Source organism: Corythoichthys intestinalis, chromosome 9 (assembly GCF_030265065.1).
Source record: "Corythoichthys intestinalis isolate RoL2023-P3 chromosome 9, ASM3026506v1, whole genome shotgun sequence".
In the NCBI taxonomy this organism is placed as follows: domain Eukaryota; kingdom Metazoa; phylum Chordata; class Actinopteri; order Syngnathiformes; family Syngnathidae; genus Corythoichthys; species Corythoichthys intestinalis.
This window is the reverse complement of record NC_080403.1, coordinates 31,434,509-31,457,212: the sequence shown is the minus strand read 5'-3', so window position 1 is coordinate 31,457,212 and position 22,704 is coordinate 31,434,509. Positions and strand designations below refer to the sequence as shown.

Sequence of the window (22,704 nt, the reverse complement as noted above, 5' to 3'; positions counted from 1 at the left end):
GCAATTATGACGTCACAAAGATAATCCAGATATTAAAAAATTCAGCCGATAATGCAATCCGATAATTATAGACTTGATTTAGCCTCCAAATGTGCGCAACCGAAGCAATTTTGTCCAATTCAGCACCGCCGATATAATAACTAATAATATAATACATTATTTATTTGCCCAGTAATATTTTCTCCTGTGTTTACTTAAAAAATGTACGTAAATGTTTTAATAGAATTATCAGCTTGACATTATCGATTATCGGATGGAACGAGGAGGAAATTATCGGTTATCGGTATCGGTTGAAAAATGTATTATCGTGCATCACTAAAAGCAACACATTATGCATCATTGTGATTTACCCCTAAATATAAGAAAATGTAATGCAGACAAAAGGATAATTACATCATTTTAATAAATAATTCTAGTATTCTACTACAATATACAAATTGACAGGGCATGGAATCTTGTTATTTCTAACATTTCTTAATGTAACAATTATTCTCTATAACATTCAGTTTGTCTATAAAAATGTGAAGGCAAGCAATAAACTTCAGACATACATACAGTAAAAAAAAAAAATGCAACAATGGTATGACATCATACCATCCATTCATTCCTCCATCCATTTTCTACACTGCTTATAGTCCTGGGTGAGCTGGACTTCAAACTTAAAGTGCAAGCACAAATCATTTGAGAACAAGAGCAGTCACAGAGTGAGCATGTTTTTCTGCAACGGAGAAGAAATGCTGATTTGCAGTTGCTCAAGTAAGTATGACAAATGTTTCTTAAACCAGAACAGGTTTAATGATGATAAATATACAGTATAGTTGACCGTTTTTTAATTTATATAATCTATATGGAGATAAATTATTTCTGAAAATAATGTCTGAATTTACTATATAGAAGTAAAGGAATGTTACATATACAACGTGACATATTGTTTTTAACACATTTTTGACTACAGTGCATTTCATTTAAATAATACAAAATGTAAAATGAAGGGTATCAGCTTATTAAATAGAATCTCAAAAATTAAGCAACATTACAATCAAGTCCCTATTTTATCCAGTAAGACCTAAACACAATATACCAATAAACACTGTGAAATAAGATGTGCTATGGGCCTCAAACACACTTGCCGTTGCATATTTAAGTTTATATATTGCACAAAGTACAAAAAAAATAATACTACTTGTTTGTCCTAAAATAGAAATGTGATTTAAAATAGAGGCTAATGAAAGTGGACAAGTGCAACTTCTGTGTGTGCCAGTAAATGACACCCATGGATAAACCCAGTGTAATATTACATAGAAAACATTTGGCACAAACTCCTTTCTACTGAAAAGAACAGTGTGTTCTGAGTGAGATACATATGCAAACAGTAGAGTCACACACTGTATCATTTAATGACTACAACTATATTACAGTTTCCTTTTCTGTTCCAATCTACTGTACTCACACTGGTCACGTGCAACCTCGGAGTTTTCTATCCAAACATAAGGCTGATGCGAAGGTGCTCCAGGCTCCCTGTCTTTGGCCTACGCAGGCTGCTGAGGGTTTACGTTCATGTGTTGCGGATGTCCCAGCAGGCCAATGCGCTGCTTTTGCTTTCTCTGTTCAGTCATCTAAATAGGGACAGAGTAGACGCAGAGGGAAAGAATCCCTGTTGAAACAAGTGCTCTCTGCAGCAATAGTGCAAATACTGTAAGGTACATGTGCAGTGTTTGAGTAAACCGCTCTTTTTGTAAAGTACTATCATGTACAGTACTGTCATCTGACGGAAGCTGCGCAATATGCATCAACTAATACTGAAAACCACTTATCCAAAATGTCAGCCTTTGAGAGTCACTTTCTGTTCAGAGTCAAAGTTGTTTACGTAGGTGGTCAAACATTTGGGTAGTGATTCAGATGTTGCTTTTCACCAACTTTTGCTTTGGCTTTCACATTTGTGGTTTACTTTGCCCCTAAATTGTCATCGTGAGCATTAGGAATTTTACAACTTAAAAGGTGCACAGTGTAGGATTGATGGCCAAAAATTAATTGCAACTAGATCAAAATATTGACTAGCACAAAATGCCTTCTCCCTTCATGTTGCCAGAATACCGCTTCAAATCCTGCAGGTAAAAAACTTTAATTGGCAAGCGACGAGTCCTCTGCAGAAGGTATATCTTATGTTTAATTTTCATGCAAGATGTTTTCAATGTAATAAAGCCAACACATAGACTTCATAATTGTATGGACGGGTTACATCCGTCAGCCACTGCGCAACGCCATCAAGTAGGGGGCCGTCCTACAGTCCGCTTCAGTTATTCGCAGTCGGTTGCAGTTAGTCAACACATGCAGGGATCCAACGCCGGATTTAGGTTGAAAAATTACAAAGGCTGTACCGCATACAAACAGGAAGGATTGTCTCAGGATTGATTTGTTCGAGGATTGAAGGTAATTATTATATTTTTTGTACCATGCATGCATTTTGAAACGTTGTGAAAAAAATCAATGGGAGAAATTAGCCACTACAGCTTTGGCATTATACTTCGCAATATTTACGTAAAATGACTGCTAACTGCCTGTTTGTTTGTTTTTTTGCCAAGAATCGAGACTGTTTTACATCCATATCTATAAAGAATTCAGGGATTCAAGCATTTAGTCACAAGAATTTTCAACGGAAAAAGCTCTTTGTTTACATATGGCGGCCGCTAATTTTCTTACTGACTAGCCTCATAGTTCGCAATATTTATGTAAAATAAATGCTACGTGCCCTTTTTTTTGCTTTTAGCCAATAATCGAGACTGTTTTACACCCATATCTATGAAGAATTCAGGGATTTAAGCATTATTCACATGAATTTTCAACGGAAAAAGCTCTTTGTTTACATATGGTGCCCGCTAATTTCCTTACTGAGTAGCCTCATAGTTCCCAATATTTACATAAAATAAATGCTACCTGCACGTTTATTTTGCTTTTAACCAAGAATCAAGACTGTTTTACGTCCATATCTATAAGGAATTCAGGGATTTAAGCATTTACTCACAAGAATTGTCAATGGAAAAAGCTCTTTGTTTACATATGGCGGCTGCTAATTTCCTTATTGACTAGCCTCATAGTTCGCAATATTTACGTAAAATGAATGCTACCTGCACGTTTTTGTTTTTTTTTTTGCTTTTAACCAAGGATCAAGACTGTTTTACGTCCATATCTATAAAGAATTCAGGGATTTAAGCATTTATTCACAAGAAATTTCAATGGAAAAAGGTTTTTGTGTTTTCCACTCAGTCAGCTTTGACTGAGATAGGCCCCCTATGAATTGGCCTCGCCCCCAGTGTCCCGTCAATACATTACGGCCAACATTTAGTATCGACGATTAAAAGAGCCGTGATACGAGGTCCAATTTAGCTTATGTCACCATTACCGAAGTGAGGGAGGACTACTTTTCTCAGTGTATAAGCACATTGGCAAATAAATATATAATTTGGTAGTGCATTGACAGCATCCACAAAGACGATTTAATTGCTGCATCCATTTTAATGTCAATTACCGACTAAATATATACTCAGTGAAGTCTTTATATTTGCCCAGGTCAATGGATCCACATGCAAAATAACGTAGCGCAACCACGCCAAATGAATGCATATCCTTGTTTAGCTTCTCTTGTTGTCTTGAATCTTTTGAGATTTGTAACAAATTTTTTTTTTTTTTTTTTGCTTCAGTGGTAGACATAATTCAGACTTTTTCAAAGTTGGCGCAGCCTTAGTTTACGGGATGTATAGAGCTGTGGCAACCCAGACGAAGACTGGAAATAGGTCTCGTGATTGGCTGATGATGAACGCGGAAGCAAAACGGGAACATATTTGTGACGCGAAAATCGTCTTTTAAAATGTTAAAATCTCCGTTTCAGCATTGACATCTGTTTCATAACAATTTCAAAAAAACATGTTTCTTTAATATCTATTGAAATATTATGGCCATTTCATGAATAATTGAAGTGCAAATCCTACATTGAGCACCTTTAACACTTATTTTAATTTGCCGAATAAAATTAAGCAGGATGACAAAGACAAGACAAAAAACTCTAAACACTGAATGGTGATCAGTAACTTTTTTCTACACCTTAGGGAACATTTAGAAAAACAATCATTTACAACAAGGGACAATTTTGGAGCCATCAATGATCCTAATATGAAAGTTTTTCAAATTAAGTGGAGACCTGAAGGACATACAGTTGCCACACAGAATAAATAAACAAATGTAATATATTGGGGTTTTTTTTTTCATTATATGATAGAAACAAAATTTTGACTTAAGTTAGTGAAACAGTCAACTGAAGTTACAGAGACTTTCTACCACAATAGTGCAATATACAGGCATGAAAATGGGTTAGGGGTTAAAAAGGTGAGAAGGGTGTGGCGGTAATATGTTCCGGTACACTGTACAACTAGGGCTGTCCCAAACGACAAATTTTCTCCCGATTAGTCAGCAGACTATTTTTACGATTAGCGAATCTAACATTTTTTTCCCCTTTTCTTTTTGATGACGCTCATTAATTCACAAAAACATTTTGGAACACAACTTCTTTATTAAAGTACAAATAAACACGTAAATAAGAACAATAAATCACAAATAAACAATAAAGTCAAATGCTGATAGCATTAACTAGTGCAAAAGAATGGAATGTAAACAGATTCAGAACACTGACTTCGTCTTTCCAATATGATTCAAAACAATTCTTTAAAAAAAAATATCTAGCATTGATATTATAGTAAACTACTATATATAATAGTAGTATAATAATTATTCATTGCCAACCAGATTTTTCATAAATGGTGTCATTTTATATTTTATATATGTAAATTGGAAAATGAATATAATGTTAAAATAAATAAACAAAAAATAACAAATATTTTAAATATAATTAAAATAGAACTTATAGACTACCCACAACCACAGCTGAGGTTGCTCAAGATTACAGCAAGAACAAAAATAATTGCCATAAAAAAGTAAAAACACTTCTAAATAACATTGAAAATATTTACTGTATGACTTTTTTTTCCCTTGGGGGGGGGGGGGGGGGGCAAAAAAGCTCAAGTGAAGTTTCGCCATGTTCAGCAACTGTGTCGATTCTAGTCTGCATGTCATGCCTTTGTGTTAAAAAGACAGAATTAATGAGTTTATAAGTTAAAAATGTATAAGTTAAAAATTTAAATATTGTTGTGTAAAGGTTTCATCGAAAAAACATTGGGAGTGAAACCTCTACTTGTCCAGCGAACGTGCATTTGTGCTTAGAGCAAGATCATCTGTCGCAATTAGCAATCTTTGACTCGATCCTTTTCCCTTCATCAAGCTTGTTTCTCAGTGGCCGTGAGGTTTATAACCTCGACGACGTTACTCTCCCAGCTAAGATTAGGCTAACAATCGTCTTTGTAAGTTTTTAGTGAGTTTGTAATTTGAATTAGAAAGGAAAATGTGGAAAAATACTATTATACAACGTTTTATATGTATTCATTTTGTATATTTCAGTTACCTTGATTTGAGACGTCCATAAATTCAAGAAAAGTATGTCTTGTGTTTGGAGTGTTCCTTTTTTGATTCGCTGGCTGTCTAGCAGAATAGCGTCACTGACTCACACAACAACAACCGGAGAGGGAGGGGTGAGCGCTGGGACATGTAAAATAGCGAATAGTGAACTACGGGATGACGGAAAATTTTAGTGGTTTTGAAACCGAAACCGTGACATTTTCATACCATGGTAAACCTTGAAACCTGTAACCGGTAAATGCCTACGTCTGAAATTTTAAAAAATCCTCCCCCTCCCCCTTAAAAATGTTCTCCCTGGATTTACACAATTCACGTAGGTCACCCTTTTTGACTTCAAAACGGTGAATTTCACCGAAAGGTGAGAGATTTTCATGCCTGTATATATCAATCATGGTCTTTTGTCCTTCAGGAGAAATATGATTGAAAAAGACCAATTAAAATGGAAGATTGTTGTGAATTCAGACAGTTAATTCAAATCGAAAAAAAGTCATAGCGTTCAAATGTGTTTGTAGTTTTGAAATAAAAATCAGCCCCCTATATCACAAGTATTCAGCAACAGCATCATTTCCGCCTGTCTGGGTCAAAAAGTCTTAGTAACATTCACTTCCTCACATGCGGTTCTCATTTCAAGGGTAAAACCATTGTACAATTCTGTTTACTAGAAAAAAAAGATTGCAAATATTGTGCAATACTTTAGCATGCATCAGGTTGTCTAACACACGTTAAAAAGATAAATAGCTTGAAAAATGCGTTTTTATTGCAAATTTCACAGACTAATAAACAATGGAAAAGCTACACTGATATGAAAAGCAAGCATTATGACTCATGAGCATTGTATTTATTTATCTTGCATCTAAGGGGATGCAAGATAGAGCAATGCTTGCTGTCCAAATTTAGACAAGAAGCAGCGGAGCTTGTATTGAAGTCCAACCAACCTGTTCCTTGAGCTCAGTCAGCTGGCCAGAGAGGTTGGACACGAGTTTCATGGTGGACTCCAGCTTTTCCTGGAGGCTTCGAATTTCATTCTGCTCCCCGTCGGCATCACTGCTGACCAATGACATGGCCCTCATCCGGGGGAACCAGTCCAGGTTGTGCTCCTTGTATACACAAATCTGGCATGTTATGTCCATCTCTATTCAACCATTGCTGAGTCAGGACTACAGTAGTTGTAAGCAAAGAATATTTTCAGAAGCCCAAATATCTCTGGCATAATTTGCGGAATTATGAACTACATAAAGGCCACCACTTAGTCAACCACTGCTCACATTCACACATTTCACAGAGTTGAAACTTAACTCCATTGAATTTAGCGAAGTAAACCACAACACGATCAGTCACTTGAAAGTTGAAACTATAACCATTATTTAAATTTAAAATTAAAATATGGCATGTGTTTCAAGTGTATCATCGGTTATGCGCTGTATGCGTTTGGCGTGACTAGTGCTGCAACAATTAACTGATTAACTCGAGTAATTTGATCAGAAAAAAAGCGTCGAATCAAATTTTGCTTCCTCCAGGATTCGTTTAATTAGAATGGCGCTGTGATGGTTTGTTTTGAAAGTGTTTGCATTAGGTTTTGTTGATTGGGTGGATAAACTGTCCTCTAGTGACAACAGTGAATATGACATCACTCATCTAACACGGCTGGATCCAGATGCTCCCTGTTAAGACCAACATAGGGTGGTACATAGACTTCACCATCAGTTGACGAGATACGGGGCGTGGGGCCTCTCCGTAGGGGGCCTATTTTCAAAAACTTAAAATTCAAGTATTTTCAAACCCTAAGCCGCTAGCAACCTAAAACCAAAACAGGCACCTCCCTTCAGCATATACAGTGGGGCAAATAAGTATTTAGTCAACCACCAATTGTGCAAGTTCTCCTACTTGAAAAGATTAGAGAGGCCTGTAATTGTCAACATGGGTAAACCTCAACCATGAGAGACAGAATGTGAAAAAAAAAACAGAAACTCACATTGTTTGATTCTTAAAGAATTTATTTCCAAATTAGAGTGGAAAATAAGTATTTGGTCACCTACAAACAAGCAAGATTTCTGGCTGTCAAAGAGGTCTAACTTCTTCTAACGAGGTCTAACGAGTCTCCACTCGTTACCTGTATTAATGGCAACTGTTTTAACTCATTATCGGTATAAAAGACACCTGTCCACAACCTCAGTCAGTCACACTCCAAACTCCACTATGGCCAAGACCAAAGAGCTGTCGAAGGGTACCAGAGACAATATTGTTGACCTGCACCAGGCTGGGAAGACTGAATCTGCAATATGTAAAACACTTGGTGTAAAGAAATCAACTGTGGGAGCATTTATTAGAATATGGAAGACATACAAGACCACTGATAATCTCCCTCGATCTGGGGCTCCATGTAAGATTTCACCCCGTGGCGACAAAATGATAACAGGAACGGTGAACAAAAATCCCAGAACCACACGGGGGGACCTAGTGAATGACTTACAGAGAGCTGGGACCACAGTACCAAAGGCTACTATCAGTAACACAATGCGCCGCCAGGGACTCAAATCCTGCACTGCCAGACGTGTCCCCCTGCTGAAGAAAGTACACGTCCAGGCCCGTCTGTGGTTCACTAGAGAGCATTTGGATGATCTAGAAGAGGACTGGGAGAATGTGTTATGGTCAGATGAAACCAAAACAGAACTTTTTGGTAGAAACACAGGTTCTCGTGTTTGGAGGAGAAAGAATACTGAATTGCATCCGAAGAACACCATACCCACTGTGAAGCATCGGGGTGGAAACATCATGCTTTGGGAATGTTTTTCTGCAAAGGGATCAGGACGACTGATCTGTGTAAAGGAAAGAATGAATGGGGGCATGTATCAAGATTTTGAGTGAAAATCTCCTTCCATCAGCAAGGGCATTGAAGATGAGACATGGCTGGGTCTTTCAGCATGACAATGATCCCAAACACACAGCCAGGGCAACAAAGGAATGGCTTCGTAAGAAACATTTCAAGGTCCTGGAGTGGCCTAGCCAGTCTCCAGATCTCAACCTCATAGAAAATCAGTGGAGGGAGTTGAAAGTCCGTGTTGCCCAACGACAGCCCCAAAACATCACTGCTCTAGAGGAGATCCGCATGGAGGAATGGGCCAGAATACCAGCAACAGTGTGTGAAAAGCCAACAAAGGGTACATAACAAAGTATTGAGGTGATTTTTTGGTATTGACCAAATACTTATTTTCCACCATGATTTGCAAATAAATTCTTTAAAAATCAAACAATGTGATTTTCCGTTTTTTTTTTTTTTTTTCCACATTCTGTCTCTAATGGTTGAGGTTTACCCGTGTTGACAATTACAGGCCTCTGTAATATTTTCAAGTGGGATAGATGCACAAAAATCACCAAATGCAGGGATAATCACCTATATTTCCAGGATCAATAGCAAAATTTAACATGTCATATAAGTTTTTGCCTGAAATAGCAACTTATTTTTTTCTATTTAGTGCAGTTTTGCAGTTTTCAACAGCTAATAAATCACTCAGTTTTCACATCAGAAACTTAATATTCGAGGAAAGCATGCAGATTCATCTTAATTTTACTCAACAAAAGCAAATTTTGCATTCTTCTATATGCCATCACAACTTATTTAGAAATCCGATGTCACTATTGCCTCAACACGTCTTGCCGGCTATTTGGCCCTCGTCGTTTTTAGAAATGTTACATTAAGTAAAACACGTGAAAGACCATTTTTTGTATGGCTGCAGAAATGTCTAAATTACTAGTTTTTTGCCAAAAAACGTGCAGTTGGCCGAAAATAAGCCTGATTATTTGAATGTAAAGTTACGCTAATGTGTGTAGATAAAAAATTCAACATGGCGGCCATCACAAAACGAAGAGCTTTTTAAGTTGAAAAGTCTTGTAAATAAATGCGTAAATCCCGGAATTTCTACATACAATATGAATGTCAAACAGTCTAGATTTTCGTTTAAAAACAAACAAACAAAAAAACGGGCAGTTATCATTCATTTTACGTAAATATTTCAAGTTAAAGTTACGTTAATTTCTTCCATTCGTATAATTTTTTCACAACATTTCAAAGTGCATGCATGGTGCTATTTTATATAATAATTACCTTGAATCCTCGACCAAATCACTCTTGAGAAACCTGCTCGTATCCACTAAAAAACGTTGTACTGTTTCCACCTGAATCCGGTGTTTACACGCAGCGTTTGAGTTTATTGCACTGAAAGCTGTCACGACACTCTGTTTGGCAGGCCCCCAACGGGAATCCGTGGCGCAATGTCTGTAGGTGCTGTCTCGTCAACTGATAGTGAAGTCTATGGGTTTTAAGTTTTTGTTTGGGCTAATATAACTGTTTATGCATTTGTAATTTAGTTTAGAGGTATGTTTAGCAATTTTTTGTGGGAATATGTGTTCGAACAATTTGTTAAGAGTACTGTAAAAAAGGTTTGCATTTCATCGCATTTAAGCTAGCTGACTTTTGCTTTGCAAGTTAGCCAATTGTTCTTTTTTTGTACTTCGGTCCTCATTTACTAATTTTTTTAATACCATTTGAAGATAAGCTCAAGTATTTTTATTTATATTTAAATGCATTTACTCCTCTTGTGAAATGAAAGTGCAATTCTGCATAGTTTGAAAATCAAACTTGGGAATTTCATTTTGTTTAGCATTTAATGCTTTATTGAAAGTCCAATCTTAGAAAGTCTTTGTTTTACATCTCCTGAAATTTATTCTGCAACACATTAAATGTTCCTAATCCGATTACTCGATTATTCGAACTAATTAATTCGTAGTTTAATCGATTGCTTGACGTCGTCATTCAAGTTTGTCACACAATAACCGTGCACATTAACAGTTTAATTTTCTGTGTTTAAACATTATTTTCTCAGTTATCATAGTTCTGGTTTGCATATTTCGATTTTTTTTAGCAACCATCTTTCACATCAACTTTCAGTTCATTTATACTAGGTGTTTTCTTTTCCATTAAAATGTCACAAAAAACACACTACAATTAAGTAATAATTTTTTTTGTCTTCACATTGATAAATATAGTTATGTATAAGTATGGATAAATTAAACATTTTCCCCCCAAAGTGCATATCTAACTAGTAGCCCTTTGTGTTAATGAGTTCCCAAGAAGTAGCTTTTAGTTTCAAAAAGGTTGGTGACCCCTGTACTAGACTATTTAACTTTAGCCGGGTCAAAGGAGCAACTCGGGTGAATACCTTCACGCTTTTATTCTATCGCTATGACTGACTTGACCACCACGTGCCATTGCAAATGAATGCCGTCTGAACCTACCTCCAAATTAGCCACAAGTCATGTGAAGGGGTCAACGTTTAACTCTTTAAGTTAACACATTTTTCCCACACCCATGTCCCTACTTAAAGACCGTTGCAAGTAATCCACCGATGGATGCAGCCACAGAAAAAAAGTCCCTCTATGCAACAATTCAGATACTGGGCGCAAGTTACATTTAAAATGGCAGCAGTGTGACTTGAGCTAAAAATCACTATAATAGCTCCCATTTCAATTTACAAAGTGCATTCCGTGCTTTAAAACATGTGTCTTAATCCCTAAATAAGGGCCACTTGGTACTGTACTTAGGAAATTGTTGTAGAAGTGTAGAAATATACCAAAAACATTGTTTGATCCAGGTAGGGATGCGAGACTGCGATTATGAACACAAGGGTGTTTCCACACCACAAATGTGCGGTCACGGGGAATCACACAATACTAAGACGAGTAGCACAGACTCATTGTGAAAGGATGAGAGAAATGCCATGTACAGGTTTCCTCCTTCAGGATATAATAAAGAGGCCCGAGTTCAAAAAGTGCTTACACACAGAGCAGCTGAGCGCATTCTTGAATGTACTTAAGAAAAAAAAGTCAAATCATGTTGTGTATTTATGCTGTTTTTTCAAATATTGCCTAGTCTAACAAAAAAAGTAAAGCCAAATGAAAATATTTACTTCACAAGCTTTACAACCTCCGTGAAGCTGGCCCCCCATTAGATGCAAATTTATATTTAAAAAAAATGTCAATCGTTTCTGCTATGCTTGTGCTGTCAAAAGTTTTGTCTGTGCCGCTATCGTTTTTGAAATATTTACATTTTTTTTAAACAGTGTATCACAAAAGTCTTCAACCTCTGCAGCAATGCTGACAGCACTCCTGTAACGAGTCACATGACATTTTGGAGAGAAAATGACAAGCAGTACTCAATTTGGACATTTAGGGATGTACGTAGTTTCTAACGGGTGTACTCACTTTTGTTGCCAGGGGTTTGGATATTAATGGCTATATTTCGAGTTATTTTCAGGTAAAATAAATTAACTCTATTATATATGCTGCACACAGACTACTTTTCATTGTGTCAAATTGCCATTTTGTCAGTGTTGTCCCATGAAAAGATATACTTAAATATCTGCAGAAATGCAAGGGGTGTACTCACTTTTGTGATACACTGTAGGTCAATCTAAGGTCTATCAGCCTCCAATTTCGATTAAAAATGGCTAAAAATGGTATCAATTATTTGTGCTTCCTTTGTGCTGGTTTGTACTGTATTTTTTATTTTTTTTTTGTGCTGCAATAGTTTTGTAGATTTTATGCTTTTAATTTGAAATGATGTCACGCAGCCCCCCGTTTACTGCAAAAAGGACCCGAAGAGGTGACATTTGTTTGTGTTACGTTTGTGCTAGTATGTGTTGTAAAAATTTTCGTTTATGCTATTGTTTTATAGATATTGAGACATTACAGGTAGTCCCCGGGTTACGACGTATCCGACTTACGTGGGGAGAACAAGTATTTGATACACTTCCGATTTTGCTGGTTTTCCCACTTGCAAGCCATGTAGAGGTCTGTAATTTGTATCATAAGTTCTCTTCAACTGTGAGGGACGGAATCTAATACAAACATCCAGAAAATCACATTGTATAATTTTTAAATAATACATTTGTATTTAACTGCATGAAATAAGTATTTGATACATTACCAACTAGTAAATATTTCAGCTATTAGTTCTTTTTTAAGAACCCCTCCTGTTCTCCCCTCATTACCGGAAGTAACTGCACCTGTTTGAACTTGTATAAAAGACACCTGTTAACATGTTCAAACAAACAAACTCCAACCTCTACATAATGGCCAAGACCAAAGAGCTGTGTAAGGACATCAGGGATAAAATAATAGACCTGCACCAGGCTGGGATGGGCTACAGGAAAATAAGCAAGCAGCTTGGTGAGAAGGTAACAACTGTTGGAGCGATTATTAGAAAATGGAAGAAGTTCAAGTTGACGGTCAATCTGCCTTGTTCTGGGGCTCCATGCAAGATCTCACCTCGTGAGGGATGAGCCCAGAACTACACGGCAGGACCTGGTCAATGACCTGAAGAGAGCTGGAACCACAGTCTCGAAGAAAACCATCGGAAACACATTACGCCGTCATGGATTAAAATCCTACAGCGCACACAAGCTGCTGAAGCCAGTGCATGTCAAGACACGTCTGAAGTTTGCCACTGAGCATCTGGATGATCCAGAGGAGCAATGGGAGAAGGTCATGTGGTCGGATGAGACCAAAATTGAACTTTTTGGTCTAAACTCGGCTCGTCGTGTTTGGAGGAAAAAGAAGGATGAGTACAACCCCAAGAACACCATCCCAACTGTGAAACATGGAGGAGGAAACATCATTTTTTGGGACTGCTTCTCTGCCAAGGGTACAGGACGACTGCACCGTATTGAGGGGAGGATGGATGGGGCTATGCATCGCCAGATCTTGGCTGACACCCTCCTTCCTTCAGTGAGAGCCCTGAAGATGGGTCGTGGCTGGGTCTTCCAGCATGACAACGACCCAAAGCGCACAGCCAAGGCAACTAAAGAGTGGCTCCGTAAGAAGCATCTTAAGGTCCTGGAGTGGCCTAGCCAGTCACCAGATCTGAACCCGATAGAAAATCTATGGAGGGAGCTGAAAGTCCGTGTTACCCGGCAGCAGCCCCGAAACCTGAAGGCTCTGGAGAAGATCTGCATGGAGGAGTGGGCCAAAATCCCTGCTGCAGTGTGTGCAAACTTTGCCAAGGACTACAGGAAACGTTTGGTATCTGTAATAGCAAACAAAGATTTCTGTACCAAATACTAAATTCGAGTTTTGTGATGTATCAAATACCTATTTCATGCAATTAAATGTATTATTTAAAAATCATACAACGTGATTTTCTGGGTTTTTGTATTAGATTCCGTCCCTCACAGTTGAAGAGAACTGCTTTGCAAGTGGGAAAACCAGCAAAATCGGCAGTGTATCAAATACTTGTTCTCCCCACAGTATGTGATTTCGACTTTACGACGCCAGAGTATCGTCCGCCTTTTTGTCGCCAATCGATTTAAAAAAAAAAAAGAAAAATTATTTTTAAAAAATTATAATGTTTACTTTTTTTTTTGTGACGCATGCTTTTATTTTGGCGCAGTAAGCGCAGAGCTGGTAGAACTTCCGCACGCCAGTAAGAGCGCATGTACACACGAAAAAGAACGCACGCGCACACACCTGGGTAATGCATTTATGCCCATGAAGAAGTGGGCAAGAGATGAGTGAGCGAGAGAGGGGATGGTTTACAGCTGCAAGGTTGCGCGCACATTTGTCGCTTGTGAGGCATCCAGAGGCAATGCCAGCATAAAACACCTTTTATACTGTTTATTGTGTGTTTTCAATTGTGGTTGAATACTAGGGGTGAGTTTATGTGATTTTTTTTTTGAGGATGTGTGGATGCTAGCTGATACATGGTAATCATTTGTGTGGATTGTTATTGCTGTATCAGCAGCTAGTTATAAAAGCAAATTTGAATTGCTGTTATTAAAGATGAAACTGATTTAATTTCTTTTTTATTTTAGTTTCATTCTGCAAGTGTTGATGTCATGAGCAGCTGTATAATGTCAGCAAACCACACGGACGTCTAACATCGTCGTTTTGTTGATTAGCTCGCTGTCTAATTTGGATTCAGCTTCAATGTCTTGGCAAGGAAAGTACATTGACATATAAAACATGTTTTTGGATTGTTATTTTGAGATTTAGGAGTACGTAAAGGGTTAATTCTGACTTACGTGGAAATTCAGGTTACGTCGCCAGCGTAGGAACGAAACTCGTTCGTAACCTGTCGACTATCTTTAATTTCGAGTGATGACGTCACTTGTAGCCCTTTCGTAACTCCCGCGGCTGACGAAAAGTATCAACTCTCTGAATAAGAGAGGGGTGTCCCAACAACTGGCACAAACGTAGCTTGAGATATTAATTTCGAGTGATGACGTCACTGGCAGTCCCACATTTACTGAAAAATGGACCCGAAGTGATGCCATTCATTTGTGCTACGTTTGTGCTAGTTGCTGCATGATGTCATCACAACAAATTAAAAGCATGATATCTACAAAACCGTAACGAAAAAAAAATTACAGCACAAACGATTGACACAATTTTTAACCATTTTTAATCAAAATGGGGGGCTGGTTGACCTCAGATTGACCTATTAACGAATTGTAAATACCTAAAAAAATGATAGCACAAAAAAAACATTTTACAGCACAAACAAGCGCAAACATTGCACAAACAATTGACAGAATTTTTATATAAATTTGCATCTGCTGGCGGGCATAAACATACATTAATTACACTGGTCTACAAAATTTTGGAAAATATTGGCTTCATAGATAAAAATGGCTAAATCGTACCTACTGTGGTGACATGGATTGGAAAATAAGAGATATTTGTGCTGCTTGACTAAAGTATTCAATATGTCTAATGTTAAAGATTACAAAGATACATTAGTTAAAACTATAGTCAATTGATACTTTTGACCTCCTTTTTCTTCATCTGACCCAAATTTCGAAAAGTTTCACTACTTTTATCCAGGAAGCATTTTGTTTGTCGACAAGTGTTATAGACTAACAATTCAATGCAAATGATACAACTACAGCCTTCATTATTTAAGTCCTCAAGGCCATGATACAAAAACGGCTCAGTGGTTAAAACAGGAAACAAAGACATCATCCCACAGGACTATTGACAAGGTAGCAGCCCTCTTTGCTGACAAAGATGCCAAAAAAAATACCTCCAAACCAAGTCAATCTATAGAGGGGAACACCAACAGTTTTGAATTTTATACTAAGAGTAGATGGTGGGTTTCACAAACGCAAGAAGAATGAGGGCAATGACTGAAACGAGTCATCTCCTGACGCTGTATACGTGACACTTCACCTTGATTCCTCCATGAATGACGTCAATCTAAAGCTCTCATCGGAGAGTAAAATGTCTTGACCTTTGTGCCACCTTTCCATAACGTTTGTTGGAATATGCCAATACGTCAAGTGAAGATAAAATGACAATTCCTTTCGAAATTACAAACATCACTGCTTCAAAAGAATTTAACTCCACTTCTCCTTACTGACATCATCATACGACAGTGAGTACAGTGATCCCTCGTTTTTCGCGGTTAATGGGGAGCAGAACCTGCCACGATAAGAGAAAAACGGCGAAGGAGCTCCCACCTCCTCCAATTTTTATGTATTTTTTTTTGTGTTTAATGTATTTATTCAGATTTAGCATTGGAAAAAGATACATATAAGACGTTTTTTCGCTTTCTGTTTTAAATTAAAAAACTTACGGGTATACGTATATATATTTTAATAAATTGAATTGATTTTTAAGCACTTCAAATGTAATACTTATGATAAGTTTTGAACATATTACTGTTCCACCGAATTATTTTTAAACAAGAATAAAGTAGAAAAATGCATGTGTTTAAATGCTTCATTGAGTGAGTCCACTCAAATCCGCTCCAGCTGCTCACTTACATACAACGAGTTGCCAAAGCAACTGTTTAACAAGCTAAACGATGATCGACGCATCGACGACTTTTGGCACACCTTCTATGTTGAATGCCCTTAAGCCCAACTCTGGCGCTCTTTTTTAAGACACACATTAAACATCTAGGAGTGATATTCGATAGCTGGCTCAACTTTGAAAAACAGATTAGTTGTGTTGTAAGAGCAAGTTTTATCCAGCTCCGTCTCTTGTCCAAAGTGAAGCCTTTTCTTAGTCGCCACGATCTTGAAAAAGCAAATCACGCTTTTATAAGCTCAAGGCTGGACGACTGCAATGCACTTTATGTTGGTCTTCCCAAGTCTTCAATTATATTACCCCTGTGCTATCATCACTCCACTGGCTTCCAGTCCATTCTAGAATTGATTTCAAACTTTTACTGTTTTTAATTCTATTAATGGCCAGGGTCCTTCTTACCTATTGGAAATTTTAACCCTCCGTAACTCTGACAGGACTCTTCGTTCTACCGGCCAACTTCTTTTACAAGTCCCGAGTTCCAAACTTCCACAGTCGGGAGACCGATCTTTTGCGGTTGCTGCCCCCATGTTGTGGAATAGTCTTCCCCCTGAGATCCGCACCACTACGAATTTATGCCTTTTTAAATATTGGTTAAAGACAAACCTTTTTAGACGCGCCTTTCACCCAGATTAGTGTAGCCTGGTTTTATTTCTTAAGGTTTATTTTTTATTTATTTATATTTTTATGTTTTCAGATTTTATCTGTTTTATTGTTTTATTTGCTGCCTGACTTTTATCGCGTTGCGTTTTTTTGTTTCATTTCTTTTTATTTATTAATTTATTTTTATTTTTTCTTAATGTCATTATATAATATTTTCCTGCGTTTAATTTACCATGAGCCATGTTTGTCTTTGTTGTAAAGCACTGTGGGGACCTTTCGGGTTTTGTAAAGGGCTATATAAATCAATTTGATTACTCTCTCTTGCAACTGTTTATGCATTTTGTTTACGGTCAACTGGTTGTGTATGCTTAATAATGTTGGTCTTTCATTTTTAAAAGAAAACTTTAAGTTCTTAATGCAAGTTTGCTCAAGATAATTCATCCTGTAATTTTCAAACTCTGAGGCACACTTAAAATCCTTTATTTTTCCCCAAAATTAATACTGCACCTTATAATCCAGTGAGCATTAAGTATGAATTCTTCTCGCTGTGCTTAATAAACTTGAACTATTGTATTATGTTTGTGCATAACTGTAATATTGTCATGCTTTGCCAGTTTGAATATACAGTATTTTATGTTGCCGTTTTTGTGTGTTTTAAAGCAGAAGAAAATAACCGCAAGGACGCCATTGCTTCAAGTAGGCGTGTATGTTGTCTTCCAGTCTGAGGAGGTTTTTGGAAGTACATGATTGGCTGTTGCAATGTAAAACTGCATAGCCCACTAAGGCTCGGCGTAAAGACCTAATCGTCTTCATGCGGAATTGTGACATCGTCTGAATGGAGATGGAACCATGTAAATGCAAACATGAAATGGGTCATGTTCTATTGTTTTGGTCGGAGCGTCACCATGTAAACGGCCCCTAGTATGTCTTGCCCTTGTGATCACCCATTGATTTTAACTGTTGTGGCTTTCTCCCTGTGTATCTACCAATCAGCTTCCTCTCGTATTACCCACCTGTGCCTCATTGTCTTGTTACCACATGTCTGTATTCGATCCCCATGCGTTGTCAGTTCTTGTTGCGTCATTGTTGTCATGTTATGTGTCCTTGCCCTGGCCATTTCCTCTTCTTTTGTTTGATCCCTGAAGCTTTTGTTTGTACTTTGTTTTTTATTAATTATCATTAAAAAAAATTGACACCCTGCCTTGCCTCCCTGTTTTCCTGCATTTGGGTCCACCTTCCCTCGGCATCCTGACAATTATACTCAAGACACACATTCATCATTCTACAAACCATAACTAAAACAAGAAATACATAAAGAAATAAAACAATAATAATAATTCTGAAAAGGCCCTAAATCGTTGTCAGAGTCTGGTATTTACTAGGGATGTCCCGATCCAGTTTTTGCACTTCCGATCCGATACCGATATTGTTTTGCACTTCCGATCCGATACCGATACTGGCCGATACCGATACCGACCTATCTGAGCATGTGTTAAAGTTTAAAGTTATTTAGCCTCCTTACTTAGTTGTCAGACTCATGTTGAAAAGGGTTTTAGTACTCTTGATATCAACTTGCCAGTTGAAGTAGATGAGTTTGAATAACAACGGTTGGTGACAAGAAACTGACCTGTGCGACAAACACAAAACATTATAAATAACAAACAGAAATGGCATAGTCAGTCAGTAAAACGTGCAAATAATATTGTAAACTGTCTTAAAAAAGCAAAACGCACAAACAACCTCAGTGGAAAATCCCCCAAATCCCCCAAGCTATTAGATGCTTTTAATGTTTCGTGCATTAGTTACAAAAATTGTATAAAAAGCCTCTCAGCTTTAAATAAACGACTATTTCAGTATCAAGTTAACATTTTAAAACAGTAAATAAAATACTCAAGTCCCCATTCTGTATCAGCAGCTTTAAACTACATCCCATTTAATTTTTCGAATCAACTGTTAAAGTTGTTAAAATTGCTCCCGTTATTCCAGAATTTCCCTTCTGTCTACTTTCGACATGTGAAAGTTTTAAAACTGTTTTGAAGATAGATTCAAGTCAAGATTTTTGCCGATTTAGGAGTATTTTAGATAAAAAGTTAATTAGGTTCGCTTGGAAGGTTCACAACAACCTACTAGGGAAGTCTTCTGCTTTAAGATGGCGGCTGTTTACTAACGCATCTGGTTTTCAATACTTCAATGTTGCTAACGCAGTCGAGTCTGTCATTTTGCATCTAGTTCTATATACAGTGTGGAGAACAAATATTTGATACACTGTCAATGGGTTTTCCCATTGGCAGTGTATCAAATACTTGTTCTCCCCACTGTACATATGATATCTATTATCTCCAGTAAAACGACGTTGACGTAGTTTGTAGCGGCTGTCAGCAGCAGTCAGGTATTCTTTTGTTTTTTTATCCAGTGGCATGAGTTGAGCTAAAGCCGTGAGTTGAGCATTGGCATTACCCGGGTCTATGACAAGCATTATGTTAACTTTCGGGACGCAATGCGGTCAGTTTCTCATTGGGTCCCGAAGACTGTGCTGTGTATTAGTTCCGCTTTACTTGACATATTTCAATAATCGGAATATGGATGTTTGTGAATCGTTCTCGAATCTTCCACGGCCGAATCGCTCAAGGATGTAATGATGGCTGGGCATGTTGTACCGTGGTTCAAAGTGTTGGATGGTGCGTCTTTACTCACGAGAGATAATGGCTCGTCATCCAGAATGAATTCTTCGGCAATGACTCTTGTTATTCCCTGGGCTTTGGGACTGTCGAGTGCCAGTTTGTCACGCATAGCAAAAGTTTCTGCCAGTGTTAGTTGCGTAGGACCTTTCTTTTTGTCTTCGGTTTTCTTAACATACTCCTCATATTGTTTGTGTTGGTATTTCGCTAAATGCTTGATTAGGTTGGTTGTATCAAAACGTCTTACAGCTTTACCACTACGCTTGACTTTATTGTGGCATATGTTGCACTCTGCCTCTTTGTCTTTGTCGTCCTTTAAGGTGAAATGATCCCACACAGCTGACATTTTTACCGATAAAGTCTCTCGGTATATTGGGAGAAGTTAATGTAAATGTAGTGTGTTGAAGGTGTGCCGTAAAATGCGGACCGGATTTTAGGGAAACCGAAGCAAAAACTGGAATGGATTATGTAAATCGGTGCGCTGGAAAACCCGGACCGGACTTTAAAAAAAAAAAAAAAACTGGATCGGAAGTCTGGATCGGAATTTTTCTATGTTCCGATCTGATACCGATGCGCATTTTTTTGCCCATATCGGCGACATCTCTAGTATTTACTCCCCTAATACTACTTTGACACTATTTCATCACTGTTAAAATACCAACTCTTAAAGTGTTTGATAAGAATGCAGTCTTGAAAAACCTGTTTGGTTCAGAAAGGGTTGAAATGAAAAGGCGGGAGGATGGGGGGTTAATCCCAAATTAGGTGGGTGCTCACATGACTGAGAGAAACAAGTTAAGACAAATAAGAACGTCAGCAAGATGGGATCCAATGAGAAAGCATCATAGCAGTACACAGGCACAGGTGAGCAGGAAAGTTATTTTTGGCAAATAGGTTGGATTGCTTTCGAGTGAGGCATTTAGCATGAATCGATAATTTACACTGAGGAATCTTTTTTTTTTTTTTTAAATTGCACTAGTTGAATATATTTTGTATTTGTATGCAATGTGACACCTTGCATTATGATTGTAGTTTCAATAATAGGTACTATGACTCAGAATAAAAATTCAGCCCAGCTAATTTGTACTGCAATTCATCATCTCGAGTAAACAAATGTAGAGGAGTGCTATAAAAGATTTAATTTGTTTACACAAAAATCTACAAAATTAATACTATGTATTAATTTGAAATACACCTTTCTTTACCCGAGTTATTGAACTTTAATATACTTTATACAGTATACTTATTTGTGATACAATATAAGCATTCACTTTTGATTCAATAACTCTTTTGTGGTGTGTGAGTGTGTGTGCCCATTTTGCCTAGCTGCCAGAGGGATTTACAAATATATGCCAGAGGCAGACGGTCTGGATGTTAATTCTCCATTCACAAAGCCGAGTCATGCAATAATACATCAGAGGAATTTAAAAAGACAGGATTACATAATTTTGACTTGTTACTCTTGGATCAAAAGGGTCAAAACTATGCTGTGTAACACCAGTGCAGTAAAACAACATTTTACTGCAAAAGGTTGAGTTTAAAATGTAAAGTTTTAAAAACAACAGGCAAGCATCGGAATATAGTAAGGGCAACCTTACCCTGATCATTTCAGCCACATAGCTCTCAGGTCCAGTGTACTCAGTCGAATCTTTGACCTTCACCAGAACGATGAAGAATAGGTAGTGCCACATGTTGTGCTCAACTTTGATGTGCTCTTCAAAGGTTACAGTCTTATTGTCAAATTTATCTCTCTCCAGACCTGAAACAACAAAGGAAAAATGCCCACACAAATGACACACACATAGAAGTAACAAATAATAAAAGGCTCTCTTAAAATACATATTTGTGATGTACATAATCGATTGCAGGTAAAAGATATTATCTTAACCAATCATCAAATTCGTTTATGATCATGACTTATTAAACATCAAGCAGTTGTAGCAATGCCGCATTTTTTGGGCAATAAGACACAACACCCCCCACCCACATACACCACCCCCCGACACACACCCTGAACCTTGACGCCGAACCTTGACGTTTATAGCTCAGTGCATCTTATTTGTGGATTTTTACAGAGTGATAAGAGGCATATTTGTTGGTGCAAAAATCCCATAATAGAATGTGAATACCTGCAGTTTATAGTTCATTTTGGCTTATATATGAAGAAATACTGTACTCGCTTGTAAAACTTGGTCGCCGAGGCTTATGGTCAGGTGCCACCTTGTAGTCTAAAAATTACAATAATTAAGAGTATCATAATGGACGAAGACCACGTATCAAAAACGTGTCTAGACCAATCATTAAAAAGTAACAATGATATAATACCACCTCCTCCCAGCAGCACCTGATGTGACTAAACAGTCATTCTGAGAAGCGGAGGCGTTTCATTGTTTACACTACCAAGAAATGAGCATTTATGACTGTTGTGATGCTGCATAACATCTGAGCCCCCAGGTTTTGGTGCCGCACAGCAGTTATACTACAAACCTTGCTACAGCTACTCCCATTTTTTCATATGTCTAGATTATTGTGTAGGAAGGGGGAGGACTTGTCTAATAGAAAATAATTAAGACACTATAACTAATAATGTGACTGTATTTCACAAAAATACGTAAATAAATATCGACAGCTTGTGGGAAAATGTTGTGGTCCAATGAAACCAAGGTTTAACTTTGTGGCCTATTTTCAAAAATGTTCCTTTGTTTATTTTTTATACTGCAAAATATACCATTCAAACTATACATAACTTACCTATAAACCTTTGTGAATGAGTCATTGGGGAAAAAAAGAACAAAAATGCTTACCACAAATGAAACATGTTGTCTTCAGGATTTCCTCTTTCTTTTGCTTTTCACTCCTCAGGTCAGCGAATGTATCAATAATGACACCAAAGATGAGATTGAGAACTATAATGATAACCATGAAGAAGAACAGCAGATCATAGATCACCCTGGCTGCAAAGAGCGGCTCCTAAAAAAACAAAGAAAAGAAACAATTTTAGCTGTAGTTAAGCCTTAATTTATGTACTGTATTCTCAATAATT

General features: G+C 37.4%; 1 protein-coding gene across 14 annotated transcripts in view; it reads right to left on the bottom strand.

Annotated features, from left to right (window-relative positions):
• Positions 1–336: 336 nt before the first annotated feature.
• The window catches only part of itpr1b (inositol 1,4,5-trisphosphate receptor, type 1b), a 130,308-nt gene continuing 107,940 nt past the window's right edge, over positions 337–22,704 (bottom strand). For 11 of the 14 annotated variants that reach the window (XM_057845338.1, XM_057845340.1, XM_057845342.1 and 8 more), the window contains 4 exons: positions 22,466–22,631; positions 21,260–21,420; positions 6,459–6,620; positions 337–1,616 (listed from right to left, as the gene is read on the bottom strand). In XM_057845338.1, the coding sequence (XP_057701321.1) occupies positions 1,530–1,616; positions 6,459–6,620; positions 21,260–21,420; positions 22,466–22,631 (576 nt within the window). In that variant the 3' untranslated portion in view covers positions 337–1,529. Of the gene's footprint in view, positions 1,617–6,458; positions 6,621–18,508; positions 18,614–21,259; positions 21,421–22,465; positions 22,632–22,704 lie in introns of those variants that run through there. The other 3 variants (XM_057845349.1, XM_057845350.1, XM_057845347.1) reach the window with 2 other exon arrangements.